This window comes from Thalassophryne amazonica, chromosome 9, assembly GCF_902500255.1.
Source record: "Thalassophryne amazonica chromosome 9, fThaAma1.1, whole genome shotgun sequence".
NCBI classification, from domain to species: Eukaryota; Metazoa; Chordata; class Actinopteri; order Batrachoidiformes; family Batrachoididae; genus Thalassophryne; species Thalassophryne amazonica.
This window is the reverse complement of record NC_047111.1, coordinates 88,171,970-88,194,297: the sequence shown is the minus strand read 5'-3', so window position 1 is coordinate 88,194,297 and position 22,328 is coordinate 88,171,970. Positions and strand designations below refer to the sequence as shown.

The following is a 22,328-nucleotide window of genomic DNA, read 5'->3' as shown; positions in this document are numbered from 1 at the left end:
GTGTCTGCAGAAATGACTTTCTTACAGTGAGTCAAATGAATCCATGTACTTCTTTCCCCAATTTTCAAGGCTGTGGGTGTTGGAAATTTGCCTCTTTGGGGTCTCAAATTGCCTTGTGAGTTGTGTTTTGCACATATCATGCATGCTCTACAATGCTGTTTTGCATATGCATCGAACCCATAAAGACAAAAAATAGATTGCAATTGCGATATCATACCCCCTGATGAGACATGCGTCACGCCATGGCTCATAATAGCTGCCCATTTAAACATATTTTTTGGCAATATGGGTTTCTTTTGTGGTCATACGTACAAATCATTTGCATACGTAGCCCCTTTAGTTATCCACATTTGTTTTTCTCTGTCAGTTGCCTGCTGTTGCATGTCAGCAAGCAGTGTATGACCTAAATGCAAATCTGGAGTGGTTTCCTGTACAACAAAATAGAAGAAGCTGCTGCTGCCTCTTTTGCTGCTCTGTCAGCAAATCATTTCCTTTTGAATACTGTCAGAGCCCTGGTGTGAGCCGCACATTGCATATAGCAATTTGTTTAGGCAATTTCACAGCCTTCAGTAGTGCAGTTAGGAGTGTGGCATGAGTCACTGGCTTTCCAGATGATGTCACCATTCCACGCTCTTCCCACAGTTTTGCAAACACATGCACTGTGCTAAAAGCGTACTGGCTGTCTGTATAAATTGTTACAGCCGTACCTTTAAACAGATAGCAAGCTGCAGTTAAAGCAACTAATTCAGCTGCTTGTGCTGAAAATGAGGATGGCAATGAAGCAGAATCCAATACTTCTGAATTGTGACAACAGCATATCCAGATTGTGTTTGTCCATAAGCGTTTTTAGTGGAAGAACCATCCACATACACAATTGTACTGTTTGGGATGGGTGTGTCCTGGAGGTCTGGGCGTGCTTTCGTACAGACCGTAGCTACATCAAGACAATTGTGCGGCTCACCATCCTCAGGTAAAGGTATCAATGTGGATGGATTCAATGTTGTACAGCGCTCTACCGTAAGGTGTGGTTGTGATAATAGCAAGGACATGCACGAAAGATGTCTTGCTGGGGACAAAAGGCTCATGTTTGTCTGCAACAGAAGTGCAGAGACTGCATGTGGAACTTTCAATGTCAGCTGATGGAATAGAACAACATTACTGCTACTTTGAACAGCCATAGAGGCTGCAACAACAGCCTGTACACATGGTGGTAGAGCACTTGCTACTGCATCCAATTTAGGTGAGTAGTAGGCAACTGGCCTCAATTTTGAGTCATACACTTGAACCAAAACACTAGTCATGAACTTATTCTTACAATCAACTGTTTGAATGAATGGTTTACTATAATCTGGTAGTGCCAAAACTGTGGATGACACTAATGTTTGTTTGACTTTTACAAAGGCTTCCTCAGCGTCTTTGTTCCATTCCAACACAGTTGACATTGAAATATCTTCCTTGTACATCAAATCAGAAAGTGGACTAGTCAATTCTGCATAGCAGGGAATCCATGCCCTGCAGTAATTAGTCAGTCCAAGAAATGACATCATCTGCTTTTTGGTTTGTGGTTTTGGAGCGTGTAAAATTGCTTCCTTCCTGTCAGACAGGATCGTGCGCCCTGTGGCTGATAATTCATGTCGTAAATATTTTACTTTATCCCTACACAACTGAACTTTGTTTTTACTCACTTTGTGGCCATTGTCAAATAAGAAACATAATAATGCTACTGTGTCAGTTATGCAGTTTTCTCGTGTGTCAGAGGCAATCAAAATGTCATCAACATACACCAATAGTTGGCTATCTGCCGGTGGAACGAAATTGGCTAAACATGCTGACATGACTTGAGAATAAATAGTTGGACTTTCTGCGTAACCCTGCGGTAATCTGGTGAATGTATATCGTTGTCCTTTAAAGGTAAAAGCAAACCAGAATTGACTATCTGGGTGTACTGGCACAGAGAAAAATGCATTACTTATGTCAATTACTGAGAAACTATTAGAATTTGGTCTCAGCGAATTTAACAAGGTGTGTGGATCTGGGACACATGGTGCTCTTTTAATCACAGCAGCATTTACTGCCTGCAGATCTTGAATCATTCTCCACCCCACTGAGGGCGGAGCCTTTTTCACAGGAATATGGGTGTGTTACATGGTGAATCTGGACATGGCACTATTACTCCTGCTGTTAATAAATTCTCTATTACTGGCCTGATTCCTTCAATTGCATCAGGTTTCAATGGATACTGTCTTACACATGGTCTGTATTCTGTTTTTGGTCTTATAACTACAGGTTGTGCATTTTTATCAGTCCTACGTCTGAAGGACCTGTTGTCCACAATCCTGATGGTACCGAAGAGAGAAGATCATCCTCTTCAGGACTCAACTGAAACACTCAGGATTGTGAAGTGGACACATCAATGTGTGTTCCAGCTGTCAGCACCAATGGGACATTAACTGGCACTTTATACAATTTAGTTGATGGACTGAACTCCGTTCGTGGTCCAACTCTGCTCCAATCAGTGGCTGACAAAGCTGTTATGACTGTCAGTCCCAATTCTTGCCATTCTGTCAAATATGGCTTACAAAGTGACACATGCAAAGGCATACCTGTGAATCTCAATTTTAAAATGTCTCAGGGCACCTGTCACTGTTATGACAGCTGTTGAGTTGCCATCATGAATCAAATCGGTCATTGTCAGCTTCACAGGTGAAACGTTTTCAATTTGTTTTCATAGTCACCATCCGGACCTGGAGGATCTTTATGCCACATTGTGACATGCAGGTCAGGTGGTGACATCTTTTGTTCAGGATTTTTTAGTAGGGCTGTCGCTTGCAAGACGACATCTTTACCCCATCCTGCAGCATCTTCCTTTGAAATGTCAAATGTATAGTAATAGTGGAATGTGGGGTCATCGCTTTCTTCTCTTACCATGTTAACGCCTCCTGTGCGTTCAACAACTAATTTCCCTTGTTCCACAATTATGGACAAGCCCAATGCAGTCAATCCGTCTCGTCCTAAAAGGTTAACTGGACATTGTGGCATGTTCAACACTGACATAGTACATGTCAGGCCAAATGGATCTGCCAACGTTATGGGTTTAGTGATAGGGACGTCTGATGTTTGTCCATTTGCAGAGCGAACCCTAAAGATTTCGTTGCTTAATTGATGGACAGGTATGTTGTCATTACATGTGGTTCTACATGCTCCTGTATCACAAAGGAATGTCACTGGTCGTCCATTTACCAACAAAGTCACTTCTGGTTTTGGTACCGGATTTCCCAGTAAGGCACACAGATCCATATCACAATCAGACTGCCTATCTGATGTGGAATCATGGATTATGGATTCTAGTCATTGTGGATACTGTGGCTGCGGAGGATTATTCCGTTGTGGAATTCCTCCTGCTGCTCCATCAGTAGGTGGATTCGGACAATTTCTATACATATGTCCCTCTCTCCCACAGTTCCAACAAATCAGGGGACCACGTGGTGGCCCTCCCTGTCTGTGCTGCTGTTGTGGTTGCCATGGTCCTTGACGTTGTGGCTGTCCACCTTGTCTGTTTTGCCATGGCTTTTGGGGGCGTTTGCACTGCTTCTGCTGTTTTAAGTTACCCTGTTGGTAACATATTTCATCATCTCCGTGTGCTACATACACTCCTTTGTTGCTGTTCCCTGTCTTTTTCTGCTTTAAGACTCCTTCTGCATGACAGCAGTGTGTATGTGTTTCTTCCAATGTGCCTGTAGGCAATCCAATCCAATGTTTCTGTATCCAAGCTTTTATATCCTTATTGGAATGTTGGATCAGAGCGTTTTTCAATTGTTGTTCATACACTGGTGTTCCTGGCAATATGCCACTATGGACCCTAAATACACTCTCAAATCTGCATCTAAACTCTGTCCATGGTTCTCTGTGCTGAATTATCACATCTTCTTCTGCCTTACCTACAGCTTTCTTTTTCCTTGCTTTCTCTAATCGTCGCTTCTCTGCTCCCTTCTGTCTGTTCTCTGCTTCCTCCTCCCAAAATGCCACTAAATCTGCCCCTACTTTCTGCATCTTTTTCTCATCACCTTTATGTTCCTGTTCTAACCTTTCCTTCAGTTTTTGAATACTAGTCAGGTTTAGTCGTCCGTCAAAGTCATGTTTATTTATCCAGGTCTCCAATTTCTTTGTTGCTTTTGGATTTTTTGCTTCCATAAATTTCCAGTCGTCAGTTGATAAATTTTCCTTATTTTTAGACGTCTTACCCCCATTTTTATTATCCCTTGTTATAATTTGGACTTCAGACGGGGGCACACCTAGGGTGTTCTAAATCTGAAGTTTTCACACTTTCTTTGGACGTGACAATTAATTTGCCGTCGTGTGGTTGATTCCTTTCACCTCCCCGTAGGAAGCGGAATCACTTGCCTTCGCATCCACACACGGTTGTCACTAACGTTGTCCAAAGTATTACACTTTCACACAGTTATTTACACTTACACAAAACACTATTTACACATAGAAACACTTTTAATAATCGTACGCGTATTCTTATGCCAGGGGAGCTCGCCCTCCCGTGAAATTTAACTAATGTCCTGCATTAGGGGACTCCGCCGTCCCTGCCAAATTTAACTGCTTTTTTACAGTGCACGTATTTCTACCCGGGATTTCCTTTACGTATTAAAACAGAGGAGTCCGTATCCTCCTTCCGGAATTTAACTACGGGCGTCCCTCGCAACCGTAGAGGAGTCCGCCCTCCTCGCGGATTTTAACTGCTTTGCATTAACAGACGATTCCACGCCATCGCTTACGGAGTTTAACTGTTTTATGTGATCACTTTTATCCCCTACCGGTACGCGTATATAAACAGAGGAGTCCGCACCCTCCTTACAGAGTTTAACTGTGTTTCATTAACAGACGATTCTGTATCATCGCTTGCGGAATTTAACTGTTTATGTGATCTGATCACCACTCACTCAGTACTGTTTACAAAGAAATTTTACTCACTGACTCGACTTCCTGTCTGTCTTCTTCGGGAAATTCTCGTCAACCAGACGATGCCAACGGTGGTCGACAATTGCAGACACGATCAATTGATCGGACCTTGGCCAAGGATTTACGTCTGGACTTGACGACCTCCGCTGGACACCTCCGGTATTGTTGAGATCCCGGACGTAGCCCCCAGTCAATGTTGGGTATTTTCTCCTCCAAACATTCTTAAAACCTTTGATAAGACAAACAGAGTCAAGAAACACCAGTGAGACAGAAAGTCAAATTAATCACGCACGGAGTGCAGTCCAGGCTGTACACCAAGGCTACACTAAAGTCTGGCCTGTGCTCCCGCTCTTTTTATTAGAGATGCCCTCATTACATCATAAAACTTGTCCTAAGGGGGGGGGGGGGGGACAACGCGAGACAAGTTTCTTCCCGTAACATAAACACATACGTCAATAAGCGCAGCTGTAAGGAAAAACAGTTTCTTTCTTTACTCTTATCGTCGGAGGTCAGCACATCTCGTTCGTCTGTTGCAGTTATCAGCTGTTGTGCATCTGCCTGGAGTGTCCTGGTCTTCACACTAAGCATCACATCACAACAGTCAAAACAACCTTCAGGTCTATTACTCCCAGTTCATGACTGACCCCGTCATGCTTCACTCCCAGTGTTAGCGGCTACAAAAACAAGTTGTATAATAATAATAAGTACATCCAGCTCTTCATTCCCAGTTCAGATTGACCCCAGCATGCTAAAACAAGGTTGAATAACACGTACATTCTCAGGGTTAGTGCAAACAGCACAACACCGTTCTCATGAGAAAGAAGACAAAGGTCCAAATGTTTAACAGTGATAACATATATACAAAATCTTTAACATATGGGCACAGAAACCTTTACATGGCGAACACGCACTGATGTAAAAGGCCTCTCTCCCTCCATCAGTGGCGCTCACAGGAGTAACCATGGGTAAACACCAAAGGATTTTGGTGGTTCTTTCCCCCATTCAGCGGAGAGAAAGTGAATCTCTGTTGAGCTGTCCTCCTCAGCTGTGATCTGAGCTGCTGTTAAAACGTTTCACAGCCTCGCGACATTGAAGCAGCTGATTTTCGGTAACAATTCAGTTCATTTTTCAGAAAATCCGTGCTCGGCGGCACAGATCATTTTAACATGAGAGCCGGGTGCAAATTTGCCATTACCGGTGGCTTAACTCTTGGCTGCAGTGTGCGGAAGAAACAGCTTGCGTTCAGCTCAGAAATCTTCCCCCTCCTCTCCTCCTGTTCAGCAGTAAACAGCAGCTTGCAGGCAGGACGAGAGAGGTTTCACAGTTGTGGATTCTCTCCAGTATCAGAAAATCCCACAGGTTGGATCGGGAAATTCTGATCCGTGAATTACGTCGGTATCAGAACCCGATACCGATTGGGGATGTTGATTTCCGCTTATGTACTTTGCCCCTTCTATACTGAACAGCGATACTGGTGGAGTTTTGAACCTCTGTGCCCATGTGACGTCACACATTGCTGTTATACCAGACGGCATGGCAGCCTGCTGGTGGCTTTAGATCAGCCATACAAAATGCTCCTAAATTTAACATAATTGATCACGCATGCCTACAGTTTTTCATACGGGCTCTCAATATTATAATCTACCAATCCAATCATAAATTATATTAACTTTTCCATTCCTTTAAGACTGCTGAGGAATTGCCATCTGGAGTCCAGCCTGCTGAGGACCTTCTACTGAACCACAGTGGAAAGCATCTTTTCTACTGCATCATGGTGTGGTTTACAAGCTGCACAGCTGGGAACAGGAGAGAGCTGCAGTGAATGATTAGAGCGGCCCAGAACATCACTGTCTATCCCCTGCCCTCCATGGAAGATATTGCTACCTCGCATCCTGGTCAGGGTTTCTTCTGTCTCCTACCCTCTGGTAAAAGATTCAGAAGCCACAGGTGCCAGACAAATCGGCTCAAAGGGGCGATCAGACTCTTGAATGCACAGGTGTGACCTCCACAGGTTCCAAATTGAAAGCACAATCCAACCAAGTGCAATATTTATACCTTTTTAAACCTGTTCTTATTGGCACACCTGTGCAATAATCATGCTGTCTAATCATCATCTTCATATGTTGCACCTGTGAGGTGGGATGAATTATCTCGTCAAAGGAGAAGTGCTCACTAACAGATTTAGACAGATTTGTGTGCAGGGGTGGTGGCCAAGTGGTTAATGCGCTTGGTTTCAGTTCAGAAGGTTCCGGGTTCAAATCCCACCCCTGCCACATTTCTCCATGTAATGTGGAGTTGCGTCAGGAAGGGCATCCGGCGTAAAACTTGTGCCAATTCAACATGCAGATCCACCTTGGATTTGCTGTGGCGACCCCAAGTGCAAACAAGGGAGCAGCCGAAGGGACTTACTTTTATGTGAGAGAAATGGGTCTTTTGTCTTCTTCTTCTTCTTTGTCTTTCGGCTGTTCCCGTTAGGGGTCGCCACAGCAGATCAATCGTTTCCATCTCACCCTGTCCTCTGTATCTTCCTCTGTCACACCAACCACCTGCATGTCCTCTCTCAGCACATCCATGAACCTCCTCTTTGGTCTCCCTCTTCTCCTCCTGCCTGGTGGCTCCATCCTCAGCATCCTTCTCCCTATATACCCTGGGTCCCTCCTCTGCACAGTCCAAACCATCTCAATCTCCCCTCTGACTTTGTCTCCAAACTGTCCCACCTGAGCTGTCCCTCTGATATGTTCATTCCTAATCTTGTCCATTCTTGTCACTCCCAAAGAGAATCTCAACATCTTCAGCTCTGCCACCTCCAGCTCTGCCTCCTGTCTTTTTGTTAGTGCCACTGTCTCTAAACCATACAACATAGCTGGTCTCACTACTGTTTTGTAAACTTTCCCTTCACTCTTGCTGATATTCTTCAGTCACAAATCACTCCTGCCACATTTCTCCAACCACTCCACCCTGCCTGCACTCTCTTCTTCACCTCTCTACCACACTCTCCATTACTTTGAACAGTTGACCCCAAATATTTAAACTTATCTACTTTCACCACTTCTACTCCTTGTAACTGCACTATTCCACTGGGCTCCCTCTCATTCATACACATGTACTCAGTCTTGCTTCTACTGACTTTCATTCCCCTTCTCTCCAAAGCATATCTCCACTTCTCCAGACTAGACTCAACTTACTCTCTACTCTCACTACAGATCACAGTGTCATCTGCAAACATCATAGTCCATGGGGACTCCTGTCTGATCTCATCTGTCAACCTGTCCATCACCACTGCAAACAAGAAAGGACTCAGAGCTGATTCTTGGTGTAATCCCACCTCCACCTTGAATGAGTCTGTCATTCCGACTGCGCATTTCACCGCTGTCACACTATTCTTGTACATGTCCTGCACTACCCTAACATACTTCTAAGCTTTTTCTAAGTCCACAAACACACAATGTAACTCTTTCTGTCCTTCTCTGTACTTTTCCAACAGTATTCTCAGAGCAAACATTGCATCTGTAGTGCTCTTTCTCGGCATGAAACCATATTGCTGCTCACAGATCTTCACCTGTTTTCTAAGCCTAGCTTCTACTACTCTTTCCCATAACTTCATGCTGTGGCTGATCAGCTTTATGCCTCTATAGTTACTGCAGCTCTGCACATCACCCTTGTTCTTGAAAATAGGAACCAGCACACTTTGTCTCCACTCCTCAGGCATCCTCTCACTTTCCAAGATTTTATTAAACAATCTGGTTAGAAACTCTACTGCCATCTCTCCTAGACATTTCCATGCCTCCATTGGAATGTCATCTGGACCAACTGCCTTTCCACTCTTCATCCTCTTCATAGCAGCCCTCACTTCTTCCTTGCTAATCTCTTTTACTTCCTGATTTACTCTCACCACATCATCCAGCCTTTTCTCTCGCTCATTTTCTTTATTCATCAACTCTTCAAAATATTCCCTCCACCTTCTCAGCACACACTCCTCACTTGTCAGCACATTACCATGTGCATCTTTTACCACCCTAACCCGATGCACATCCTTTCCAGCTCTGTCCCTTTGTCTGGCCAATCGGTACAAGTCCTTTTCTCCTTCCTTACTATTCAACTTCTTGTACAGCTCGCAATATGCCTTTTCCTTTGCTTTTGCCACTTCTCTTCTCGCCTTACGCCACATCTCCTTGTACTCCTGTCTACTTTCTTCATCTCTCCGACTATCCCAAAACTTTTTCACCAACCTCTTTCTCCTTATGCTTTCCTGGACCTCTTCATTCCACCACCAACTCTCCTTGTCTTCCTTCCACTGTCCAGATGTCATACCCAGTACTGCCCTAGCTGTCTCCCTCACCACATCTGCAGTACTTTTCCAGTTGTCCAAAATTGCTTCACTCCAACTAGTGCTTCTCTCACCTGCTCACTAAATTTCACACAACAGTCTTCCTCCTTCAGCTTCCACCATCTGATCCTTTGTTGAGTTCTCACTCTCTTCTTCTTCTTTACATCTAAAGTCATCCTACAAACAACCATCCTATGCTGTCTAGTGACACTCTCTCCTGCTACCACCTTACAGTCTGTGATTTCTTTTAGCTTGCATCTCCTATAAAGAATGTAGTCCACCTGTGTGCACCTTCCTCCACTCTTATATGTTACCCTGTGCTCCTCCCTTTTCTTAAAGTAGGTATTCACACAGCCATTTCCATCCTTTTTGCAAAATCAACTACCATCTGTCCTTCCCCATTCCTATCCTTGATACCATATCTACCCATTACTTCCTCATCACCTCTGTTCCCTTCACCAACATGCCCATTGAAGTCTGCTCCTATCACCACTATTCATGCTTGGGCACACTCTCCACCACCTCATCTAACACACTCCAGAAATCTTCTTTCTCCTTCATCTCACAACCTACCTGTGGGGCATATGCACTGATGATATTCATCATCACCCCTTCAATTTCCAACTTCACACTCATCACCCTGTCAGACACTCGCTTAACCTCCAACACACTTTTAACATACTCTTCCTTTAAAATGACCCCAACACCATTTCTCTTTCTGTCCTCACCATGGTACAACAACTTGTACCCACCGCCGATGCTCCTGCTCTTACTTCCCTTCCACTTGGTCTCTTGCACACACAATATGTCTACATTTCTCCTCTCCATCATATCAGCCAGCTCTCTCCCTTTACCAGTCATACTACCAACATTCAAAGTCCCCACTCACATTTCCACCCTTCTTTTCTTCTTCTCCCGCTATTCGTGGCTTTCATTTTCCTCCTCTTCTTCGTCGTCTTCGCCCAGCAGTAGCCCGATTTCCACCGGCACCCTGTTGGGCAATAACACCGGTGGCGGACGTTGTTAACCCGGGCCGCGACCGATCCGGTATGGGAATTCGATTCTGAGTCTGCATAGTTGGGTTGGCTTGTTTTACGCCGGATGCCTTTCCTGACGCAACCCTCCTCATTTATCCGGGCTTGGGACCGGCACTCAGAATGTACTGGCTGCACACCCCATGTGGCTGAGAAATGGGTCTTTTGTGTATATAGAAAATGTTTTAGATCTCTGAGTTCAGCTAATGAAAAATGGGAACAAAAACAAAAGTGTGGCGTTTATATTTTTGTTCAGTGTATGTACATATTTTTTAATTTTGTTCATTCTATTCTAGAAGTGTCTTATTCTTGTACTGGCGCAGATATGCTTTCTTCAATTTCGTTGTATACCCAGTTGTACAATGGCAATAAACAGCTGTTCTTTTCATATAACACCTAAATAGATCCTTGTCATTTGATTGGTGGTTTGTATGTGAGCTGATATTGATCATTTGTCCAATTTTCCATTTATTCCATTTACCGTGTAATTTTGGTTCTACACATTTTGTACCATTGCACATCACGACCACCGCATGCTCACACTAGCAGCGATGGTGATTAGCTTAAAATCAAACTTGGCGGAGTTTGTTTTGGTGACAGATGACTATTTGAATGAGCCTATTGGCAGCGCTCATTCTTATAACGCACACACACACAAAAGACAAATCCAGTTGGCCTTAAGCCATCTGTAGGCATTTGCAGTATTCGCGGGGATGTCTCTAACTGAAGTACAAGCGCTGTCAGATAAAGAGCTCGACAAATTTCTGTCACGATTTTTCACTGGACTGAGGAAAGCAAACAGCAGTCTGTACACAAAGAAGTCAATGCACGGCATCAGGGACAGACTACATTGTCAAGGTTGTTTTTGAACTAGCTGACTGTTTTTGCAAATCGATTGAGAACAATTTTGGATTGGACTGCTATTTAAGGTTCATGTTGGACTGTTTGGAACCTCTTGACCTCAAAAGATCAGTGAGGCACACCAAAATGTAAGCCTCTTTTCTCTTGTTTATACACTCACACTCATCTTCAACCGCTTAGCCCAATTAAGGGTCGCGGGGGGCTGGAGCCAATTTCTAAGCAGTCATAGAGGGTGAGGCGGGGTACACCCAGGACAGGACGCCAGTCTGTCACAGGGCTAAAAAGAGACAAACATACACATTCACACCCACTCGCACACCTACGGACAATTTAAAGATTCCAGTCCACCTAACCCGCATGTCTTTGGATGTGGGAGGAAACCGGAGCACCCGGAGGAAACCTATGCAAACACGGGGAGAACATACAAACTCCACACAGAAAGGCCACAGGCAGGAATTGAACCCATAATTTTCTCACTGTGAGGCAACAGTGCTAACCACTAATCCACCGTGCTGCCCCTCTCTTGTTTATAAATTAATAAAATATCAAATGACAAGGATCTATTTTAGGCATTATATAAAACAAATAATGAATGTTTTTTCATTTATACACATCCATTATTTTTACACTATTCTATTCTGGTGTTCAATGGTAAATGCCAGTTAGGCTCCACAGTGCCGGTCAGTGAGCACAGGGCCCACTACAGGACATGTGGCCCTCAGACCCCCTCATCAAGTCTGTTTCTGATTGTTTGGTCAGAGACATTCACACCAGAGCCCTGCTGGAGGTCATTGTGTGGGGCTCTGGCAGTGCTCATCATGTTCTTCCTTACACAAAGGAGTAGATACTGGTCCTACTGATGGGTTAAGGACCTTCTATGGCCCTGTCCAGCTCTCCTAGAGTAACTGCCTGTCTCCTTGAATCTCCTCCATGATCTTGTGACTGTGCTGGGAGACACAGCAAACCTGGCAATGCTATGTATTGATGTGCCATCCTGGAGGAGTTGGCCTACCTGTGTAACCTCTGTAGGGTCCAGGTACTGCACCATATTACTACTAGTGACACTGACTCTAGCCAAATGCATAACTACTGAAAAATCAGTCAGAAAAGATGAGGGAAAAAAATGTCAGTGGCCTCCACCTGTAATTCCATTACTGTTTTAGGTTTTGTCTCATTGTTGCTCCTCTAGTGCACCTGTTGTTAATTTCATTAACACCAACTGATTAACAACCCTCTCTGCTACCTAACTGATCACATCAATATCCCAGAAGTTGAACTGACTTGATGCTATACTCTGATTAAAAGTATTCCTTTAATTTTTTGAGAAGTGAATATTATATCATGTACAACCCCTGGCAAAAATTATGGAATCACCGGCCTCGGAGGATGTTCATTCAGTTGTTTAATTTTGTAGAAAAAAGCAGATCACAGACATGACACAAAACTAAAGTAATTTCAAATGGCAACTTTCTGGCTTTAAGAAACACTATAAGAAATCAGGAAAAAAAATTGTGGCAGTCAGTAACGGTTACTTTTTTAGACCAAGCAGAGGGAAAAAAAAAATGGAATCACTCAGTTCTGAGGAAAAAAATATGGAATCATGAAAAACAAAAGAACGCTCCAACACATCATTAGTATTTTGTTGCACCACCTCTGGCTTTTATAACAGCTTGCAGTCTCTGAGGCATGGACTTAATGAGTGACAAACAGTACTCTTCATCAATCTGGTTCCAACTTTCTCTGATTGCTGTTGCCAGATCTGTTGCCAGGGCGGTCGCATCTCCTCCACTCTCCCTTATCTCTCTGCTTTTAACCTTCAAGTCCCTACTCCACCAGACTGTGAATTCCTCAAAACTATATTGGATTCTGGATCTATTGGACTATTATTGGATTAACCATGGAATTGATCAGCTGGTCTCTGAACGCTATTGACACCATTTTTTCTACAAGAAGGTCAGGACCAGGGGATCCTGCCTGCCCAGATGGAATGTATCCTGCAGGCTATGTCCTCGACTCCTGGGGGTCTTGGCGTGTTGCATGCTTGGCGCCTTTCTCTGTTGAGGATGTCGAGGATTTATTCATTTTTGGTCTCATGGCAGCAGGGCTGGTACTTTTTGGCTTATGTGCTGCCCTGATCTACCGGAAAATTGGCAAGACGGCGGCATCAAGAACCACGGGCCCTCGCTTGTCCGTCATGATTAATGAGGTTGGCAAGGCAGTGCATTCTCACACTGCGTTGACTCTTGAACTCAGACGCAAATCAGATGACACCTTGGAGCTGATGCGTGCCTTGCAGCTGAAGGTGAAGGTTTTGGAGGCCGGTGAATATTCTTAATTCATAATTGGGAATATTCTTAATTCATAATTGGGATTTGGCTGTGCGAGTGAAACTGTAAAAAGTGTTTTTCGCTGCTCGGCTGCAACACTACAGGCTATCTAGCATCAAGGTCAATTGCCCACTGTTTACCTCTAGAGGAATTTATTCAGGCTCTGGTGAGATTATTCGGCTCCATTCTTATCTCAACCCACAAGGACAATAAACTGACAGACTTACACATGGACCGAAGCATGCTCCAGTTTTCTCCTCTTACCTCTTGTCCTGCCTCTCCCTCCCTGCAGCAGGCCTCCATCTTCCCAAGCTGGTCAGGCGGCGCGATTTGACAGTTGCAGTGGCTACAAACACACTTACATCGCCTCAATTGGGAAACGGACTGTTTCAAGTGTAGTGCACATAAACAATGTCAAATGTATATGTGTTGTCCTAATTCTGATGTGTGCCATTATTACGGTAAACAAGTAATTGTAGATCAATTGCTGTTGTATGTGGAATGTGAGTGTGGAAATGTCGTTGTTGTAATGACAATGATAATAAAAGCTATCTATCTATCTATCTATCTATCTATCTATCTATCTATCTATCTATCTATCTATCTATCTATCTATCTATCTATCTATCTATCTATCTATCTATCTATCTATCTATCTATCTATCTATCTATCTATCTATCTATCTATCTATCTATCTATCTATCTATCTATCTATCTATCTATCTATCTATCTATCTATCTATCTATCTATCTATCTATCTATCTATCTATCTATCTATCTATCTATCTATCTATCTATCTATCTATCTATCTATCTATCTATCTATCTATCTATCTATCTATCTATCTATCTATCTATCTATCTATCTATCTATCTATCTATCTATCTATCTATCTATCTATCTATCTATCTATCTATCTATCTATCTATCTATCTATCTATCTATCTATCTATCTATCTATCTATCTATCTATCTATCTATCTATCTATCTATCTATCTATCTATCTATCTATCTATCTATCTATCTATCTATCTATCTATCTATCTATCTATCTATCTATCTATCTATCTATCTATCTATCTATCTATCTATCTATCTATCTATCTATCTATCTATCTATCTATCTATCTATCTATCTATCTATCTATCTATCTATCTATCTATCTATCTATCTATCTATCTATCTATCTATCTATCTATCTATCTATCTATCTATCTATCTATCTATCTATCTATCTATCTATCTATCTATCTATCTATCTATCTATCTATCTATCTATCTATCTATCTATCTATCTATCTATCTATCTATCTATCTATCTATCTATCTATCTATCTATCTATCTATCTATCTATCTATCTATCTATCTATCTATCTATCTATCTATCTATCTATCTATCTATCTATCTATCTATCTATCTATCTATCTATCTATCTATCTATCTATCTATCTATCTATCTATCTATCTATCTATCTATCTATCTATCTATCTATCTATCTATCTATCTATCTATCTATCTATCTATCTATCTATCTATCTATCTATCTATCTATCTATCTATCTATCTATCTATCTATCTATCTATCTATCTATCTATCTATCTATCTATCTATCTATCTATCTATCTATCTATCTATCTATCTATCTATCTATCTATCTATCTATCTATCTATCTATCTATCTATCTATCTATCTATCTATCTATCTATCTATCTATCTATCTATCTATCTATCTATCTATCTATCTATCTATCTATCTATCTATCTATCTATCTATCTATCTATCTATCTATCTATCTATCTATCTATCTATCTATCTATCTATCTATCTATCTATCTATCTATCTATCTATCTATCTATCTATCTATCTATCTATCTATCTATCTATCTATCTATCTATCTATCTATCTATCTATCTATCTATCTATCTATCTATCTATCTATCTATCTATCTATCTATCTATCTATCTATCTATCTATCTATCTATCTATCTATCTATCTATCTATCTATCTATCTATCTATCTATCTATCTATCTATGATTGTCCCCATATTATTGCAAAATACCACAAATCCAGATCACTAGTGGAGCAGCATCAGCTGTAGATGCAGATGGAAATGCACACAGACATGGGAAAATGGGATTTAAAAAAAAAATATATATATATATATATAAAGTAAAGGTCAAACAAGTCAACGACCATTGAATTCAATGACAGGTGATATATGTTACCCTGTAATGCGAAAACTAATCAATCAATCAATCAATCAATTTTATTTATATAGCGCCAAATCACAACAAACAGTTGCCCCAAGGCGCTTTATATTGTAAGGCAAGGCCATACAATAATTACGTAAAAACCCCAACGGTCAAAACGACCCCCTGTGAGCAAGCACTTGGCGACAGTGGGAAGGAAAAACTCCCTTTTAACAGGAAGAAACCTCCAGCAGAACCAGGCTCAGGGAGGGGCAGTCTTCTGCTGGGACTGGTTGGGGCTGAGGGGAGAGAATCAAGAAAAAGACATGCTGTGGAGGGGAGCAGAGATAAATCACTAATGATTAAATGCAGAGTGGTGCATACAGAGCAAAAAGAGAAAGAAACACTCAGTGCATCATGGGAACCCCCCAGCAGTCTAAGTCTATAGCAGCATAACTAAGGGATGGTTCAGGGTCACCTGATCCAGCCCTAACTATAAGATTTAGCAAAAAGGAAAGTTTTAAGCCTAATCTTAAAAGTAGAGAGGGTGTCTGTCTCCCTGATCTGAATTGGGAGCTGGTTCCACAGGAGAGGAGCCTGAAAGCTGAAGGCTCTGCCTCCCATTCTACTCTTACAAACCCTAGGAACTACAAGTAAGCCTGCAGTCTGAGAGCGAAGTGCTCTATTGGGGTGATATGGTACTATGAGGTCCCTAAGATAAGATGGGACCTGATTATTCAAAACCTTACAAGAAGAAGAATTTTAAATTCTATTCTAGAATTAACAGGAAGCCAATGAAGAGAGGCCAATATGGGTGAGATATGCTCCCTCCTTCTAGTCCCCGTTAATACTCTAGCTGCAGCATTTTGAATTAACTGAAGGCTTTTCAGGGAACTTTTAGGACAACCTGATAATAATGAATTACAATAGTCCAGCCTAGAGGAAATAAATGCATGAATTAGTTTTTCAGCATCACTCTGAGACAAGACCTTTCTAATTTTAGAGATATTGCGTAAATGCAAAAAAGCAGTCCTACATATTTGTTTAATATGCACATTGAATGACATATCCTGATCAAAAATGACTCCAAGATTTCTCACAGTATTACTAGAGGTCAGGGTAATGCCATCCAGAGTAAGGATCTGGTTAGACACCATGTTTGTAAGATTTGTGGGGCCAAGTACAATAACTTCAGTTTAATCTGAGTTTAAAAGCAGGAAATTAGAGGTCATCCATGTCTTTATGTCTGTAAGACAATCCTGCAGTTTAGCTAATTGGTGTGTGTCCTCTGGCTTCATGGATAGATAAAGCTGGGTATCATCTGCGTAACAATGAAAATTTAACCAATGCCGTCTAATAATACTGCCTAAGGGAAGCATGTATAAAGTGAATAAAATTGGTCCTAGCACAGAACCTTGTGGAACTCCATAATTAACCTTAGTCTGTGAAGAAGATTCCCCATTTACATGAACAAATTGTAATCTATTAGATAAATATGATTCAAACCACTGCAGCGCAGTGCCTTTAATACCTATGGCATGCTCTAATCTCTGTAATAAAATTTTATGGTCAACAGTATCAAAAGCAGCACTGAGGTCTAACAGAACAAGCACAGAGATGAGTCCACTGTCTGAGGCCATAAGAAGATCATTTGTAACCTTCACTAATGCTGTTTCTGTACTATGATGAATTCTAAAACCTGACTGAAACTCTTCAAATAGACCATTCCTCTGCAGATGATCAGTTAGCTGTTTTACAACTACCCTTTCAAGAATTTTTGAGAGAAAAGGAAGGTTGGAAATTGGCTTATAATTAGCTAAGATAGCTGGGTCAAGTGATGGCTTTTTAAGTAATGGTTTAATTACTGCCACCTTAAAAGCCTGTGGTACATAGCCAACTAATAAAGATAGATTGATCATATTAAGATCGAAGCATTAAATAATGGTAGGGGCTTCCTTGAGCAGCCTGGTAGGAATGGGGTCTAATAGACATGTTGATGGTTTGGATGAAGTAACTAATGAAAATAACTCAGACAGAACAATCGGAGAGAAAGAGTCTAACCAAATACCGGCATCACTGAAAGCAGCCAAAGATAATGATACGTCTTTGGGATGGTTATGAGTAATTTTTTCTCTAATAGTTAAAATTTTATTAGCAAAGAAAGTCATGAAGTCATTACTAGTTAAAGTTAAAGGAATACTCGGCTCAATAGAGCTCTGACTCTTTGTCAGCCTGGCTACAGTGCTGAAAAGAAACCTGGGGTTGTTCTTATTTTCTTCAATTAGTGATGAGTAGTAAGATGTCCTAGCTTTACGGAGGGCTTTTTTATAGAGCAACAGACTCTTTTTCCAGGCTAAGTGAAGATCTTCTAAATTAGTGAGACGCCATTTCCTCTCCAGCTTACGGGTTATCTGCTTTAAGCTGTGAGTTTGTGAGTTATACCACAGAGTCAGGCACTTCTGATTTAAAGCTCTCTTTTTCAGAGGAGCTACAGCATCCAAAGTTGTCTTCAATGAGGATGTAAAACTACTGACGAGATACTCTATCTCACTTACAGAGTTTAGGTAGCCACTCTGCACTGTGTTGGTATATATATGTTACCCTGTAATGCAAAAACTAAGCATAACAGATGGTGCAAACTGTTCCTTATTAGAACCCTATCAACCCAAACAATACTTTGCATCATTTTTTACTGAAATTGGAGTAACTTTAACTTTAGACCCCTGTACAAACTGAAACTGACCTTTGTCACCATTTTTGCTGTTTTTACCCCATAACTCCTGAACATTCAGTCATAGAAAGTCCAAACTATACCTTTTGAAATCGTTATGATCAGACAAATAATGTGATATAGTTTTCAACATGATTGGAGCATTTTTACATTTTGACCTCTGTGTAATTCTTCATTGAGTCCTAGCTGGCTACAGCTACCACCCTGGGATGCTATCATAGATTTTTGTGTAGGCCATGGTACACTGAGGCTGGATTCTAAGTGTCGTTTGGTCACCTTCAGCGGTACCGAAGATCTGCTTGGCCCATGGACTATCAGTTCAAGTAATTTAGTTTGTGACTCCTCACTTGTGAGTCAGCTAAATCAATGTAATGCTATGGGATGATAATTTTTATGTGCTACGCCCATTTGCCGCTAGATGGTGACAGTGTGCAGAGAATCGGCTCCATGGCGTTGAATGTGATTCGATTATTTTATTTATTTATTTACACAAATATAAACAATACAGGCTAATAAAAAAATACAACATAGAACACACAGAACAATGGCTCAAGGTGTGCAAACAAAGCAAGGCATTAAAATAAAGAGCTTACATAACGGGATAAATAAAACAGATTCAAAGTTAAATTTTCTTAAGATTAGATTCTTTCTCAGGCACAAAAGCGCTGTCAGTCCCGACGTCTTTGGGCCACAACAACAGTCCAGCGGTTGAGTCAAACAGAAATACAAAAAAAAAAAAAAAAGAGTCAGAACTTTGATTTCTGCTGAGTGACAGTTGTGTAGGTGGAGAAACAGGTTGTGCGAGAACAGCAGCGCCGCCCATCGACTGGCTGTAAAGGTGTGTGAGGAGGGTGACATACCGGATAAACTTACTCACTCTTTTCGCACTCACTTTACTGTGAGTTTTGCGTTCGTGACTCCCGTCGATAAGCTTACATGAAGGGATTTTTCTCCAAACAGCAGCATAAATGTGTTGTTCCGTGAGCGGGATATGGCCGCTGCTCGTCTTTCTCCTGGGAGGATTCATAGTACCAGGTGAGTTTTCACAGCTTACTGAAAAGAGAAATACTCCCGAAAATACTGCACTAGTATTCTATGTACTCCTTAAAGTGTCACTTAGGGTACACATTGTGTACCACTGGTCATATTTTATTACTTGTGCACGGTAATACAAAGTTTTTATGGTATTGTTAGAGTTAGCTTAGTGTCTGAAAATGAAGGCCTGCACTCACCTGCTGTGTATGATTTGTTACATATGACTGAGGTTGTTTGTACTTTGTGTTACACATTTTAAAAATGGTTTAATGACTTGATTGACTGACATAATAATAATATTAAATATTTTGAAGAGTAAAGCAAAATTAGGGAGTTGTGCAGTCACTCAGTTGTTCAAATCTTGCTTTGATAGTTCAATTCAGGATTCAGTGCCTGACTATTTTATGTTTGATAAACACATGCAGTAACAGTGTATTGCACTTAGTGGTTTTTACACTTTATCATTTCTTGTTTTAATAAAGCACGCCACAGCTGTTGTGAGTTTCCTACAGATGAAAATGAGGTTTTCGCTGGGGTGAAAGCATGGTGAATGCCCCAAAATGTGGCCCCTCAGGACTTAAAAATTAAAATGACAATAGACACAAGTGTAATATATCACGTAAAAGCTGGTGTTCTGTAGATCTCAGAAATACACTCAACAAAAATATAAACGCAACACTTTTGGTTTTGCTCCCATTTTGTATGAGATGAACTCAAAGATCTAAAACTTTTTCCACATACACAATATCACCATTTCCCTCAAATATTGTTCACAAACCAGTCTAAATCTGTGATAGTGAGCACTTCTCCTTTGCTGAGATAATCCATCCTACCTCACAGGTGTGCCATATCAAGATGCTGATTAGACACCATGATTAGTGCACAGGTGTGCCTTAGACTGTCCACAATAAAAGGCCACTCTGAAAGGTGCAGTTTTGTTTTATTGGGGGGATACCAGTCAGTATCTGGTGTGACCACCATTTGCCTCATGCAGTGCAACACATCTCCTTCGCATCGAGTTGATCAGGTTGTCAATTGTGGCCTGTGGAATGTTGGTCCACTCCTCTTCAATGGCTGTGCGAAGTTGCTGGATATTGGCAGGAACTGGTACACGCTATCGTATACGCCGGTCCAGAGCATCCCAAACATGCTCAATGGGTGACATGTCCGGTGAGTATGCTGGCCATGCAAGAACTGGGACATTTTCAGCTTCCAAGAATTGTGTACAGATCCTTGCAACATGGGGCCGTGCATTATCCTGCTGCAACATGAGGTGATGTTCTTGGATGGCACAACAATGGGCCTCAGGATCTCATCACGGTATCTCTGTGCATTCAAAATGCCATCAATAAAATGCACCTGTGTTCTTCATCCATAACAGACGCCTGCCCGTACCATTACCCCACCGCCACCATGGGCCACTCGATCCACAACAGTGACATCAGAAAACCGCTCACCCACACGACGCCACACATGCTGTCTGCCATCTGCCCTGAACAGTGTGAACCGGGATTCATCCATGAAGAGAACACCTCTCCAACGTGCCAAACGCCAGCGAATGTGAGCATTTGCCCACTCAAGTCGGTTACGACGATGAACTGGAGTCAGGTCGAGACCCCGATGAGGATGACGAGCATGCAGATGAGCTTCCCTGAGACGGTTTCTGACAGTTTGTGCAGAAATTCTTTGGTTATGCAAACTGATTGTTTCAGCAATTGTCCGAGTGGCTGGTCTCAGACGATCTTGGAGGTGAACATGCTGGATGTGGAGGTCCTGGTCTGGTATGGTTACACATGGTCTGCGGTTGTGAGGCTGGTTGGATGTACTGCCAAATTCTCTGAAACGCCTTTGGAGACGGCTTATGGTAGAGAAATGAACATTCAATACACGAGCAACAGCTCTGGTTGACATTCCTGCTGTCAGCATGCCAATTGCACGCTCCCTCAAATCTTGCGACATCTGTGGCATTATGCTGTGTGATAAAACTGCACCTTTCAGAGTGGCCTTTATTGTGGGCAGTCTAAGGCACACCTGTGCACTAATCATGGTGTCTAATCAGCATCTTGATATGACACACCTGTGAGGTGGGATGGATTATCTCAGCAAAGGAGAAGTGCTCACTATCACAGATTTAGACTGGTTTGTGAACAATATTTTAGGGAAATGGTGATATTGTGTATCTGGAAAAAGTTTTAGATCTTTGAGTTCATCTCATACAAAATGGGAGCAAAACCAAAAGTGTTGCATTTATATTTTTGTTGAGTGTATATACATTTTATAAATCAAAACAAATATTAAAACGCTTCTCTTTCTTAGCCAATAGTGCAAGAGGTCTGGCTTCTTCTGAGTCAGATGTAATGAATAATCTGCTTCAGTGGCCTGCAAATATCAGTTATATACATGAAATACCACTTTAAAACGTATTTGGTTATATAAATCAATTTTTTTTTGTCAAATTTTTTTTTAGTACTTTTAAAGGTAAAAATAAATCCAATTATTATTGTTATCAAAGATGTGTCTTTCTTTTAACTAAATTAACTTGGTTTTACAAAAAAGCAATTTTTAATTAATTGGATTTAGTGTATGCATGTATCATTGTATCAAAGTTCTTTAAAAATAGTTTTATTTATACATTTTTCCCTCCAAGCCACTTTTGTTGGCATATTAAAGTAGACCTGCATTGAAATAAATGCATTCAGATTTTTGGACCAAAAAATGACTTTTATTTACACATAAGATCCTTCTGAATGTAGTAAAGTAAATCTGCAAGCCCAGATCTGTCATTCAACGGAGAAATCTTCATTTGAAAGTGACAAATTTACAGCTAACATTTAGCCCTC

General features: G+C 41.4%; 1 protein-coding gene across 1 annotated transcript in view; it reads left to right on the top strand.

The window, feature by feature from the left end:
* Positions 1 to 19,257: 19,257 nt before the first annotated feature.
* The window catches only part of mpzl2b (myelin protein zero-like 2b), a 37,402-nt gene continuing 34,331 nt past the window's right edge, over positions 19,258 to 22,328 (top strand). The window contains exon 1 of the mRNA XM_034178697.1: positions 19,258 to 19,488. Within this exon, the coding sequence (XP_034034588.1) occupies positions 19,422 to 19,488 (67 nt within the window). The 5' untranslated portion in view covers positions 19,258 to 19,421. The remainder of the gene's footprint in view (positions 19,489 to 22,328) is intronic.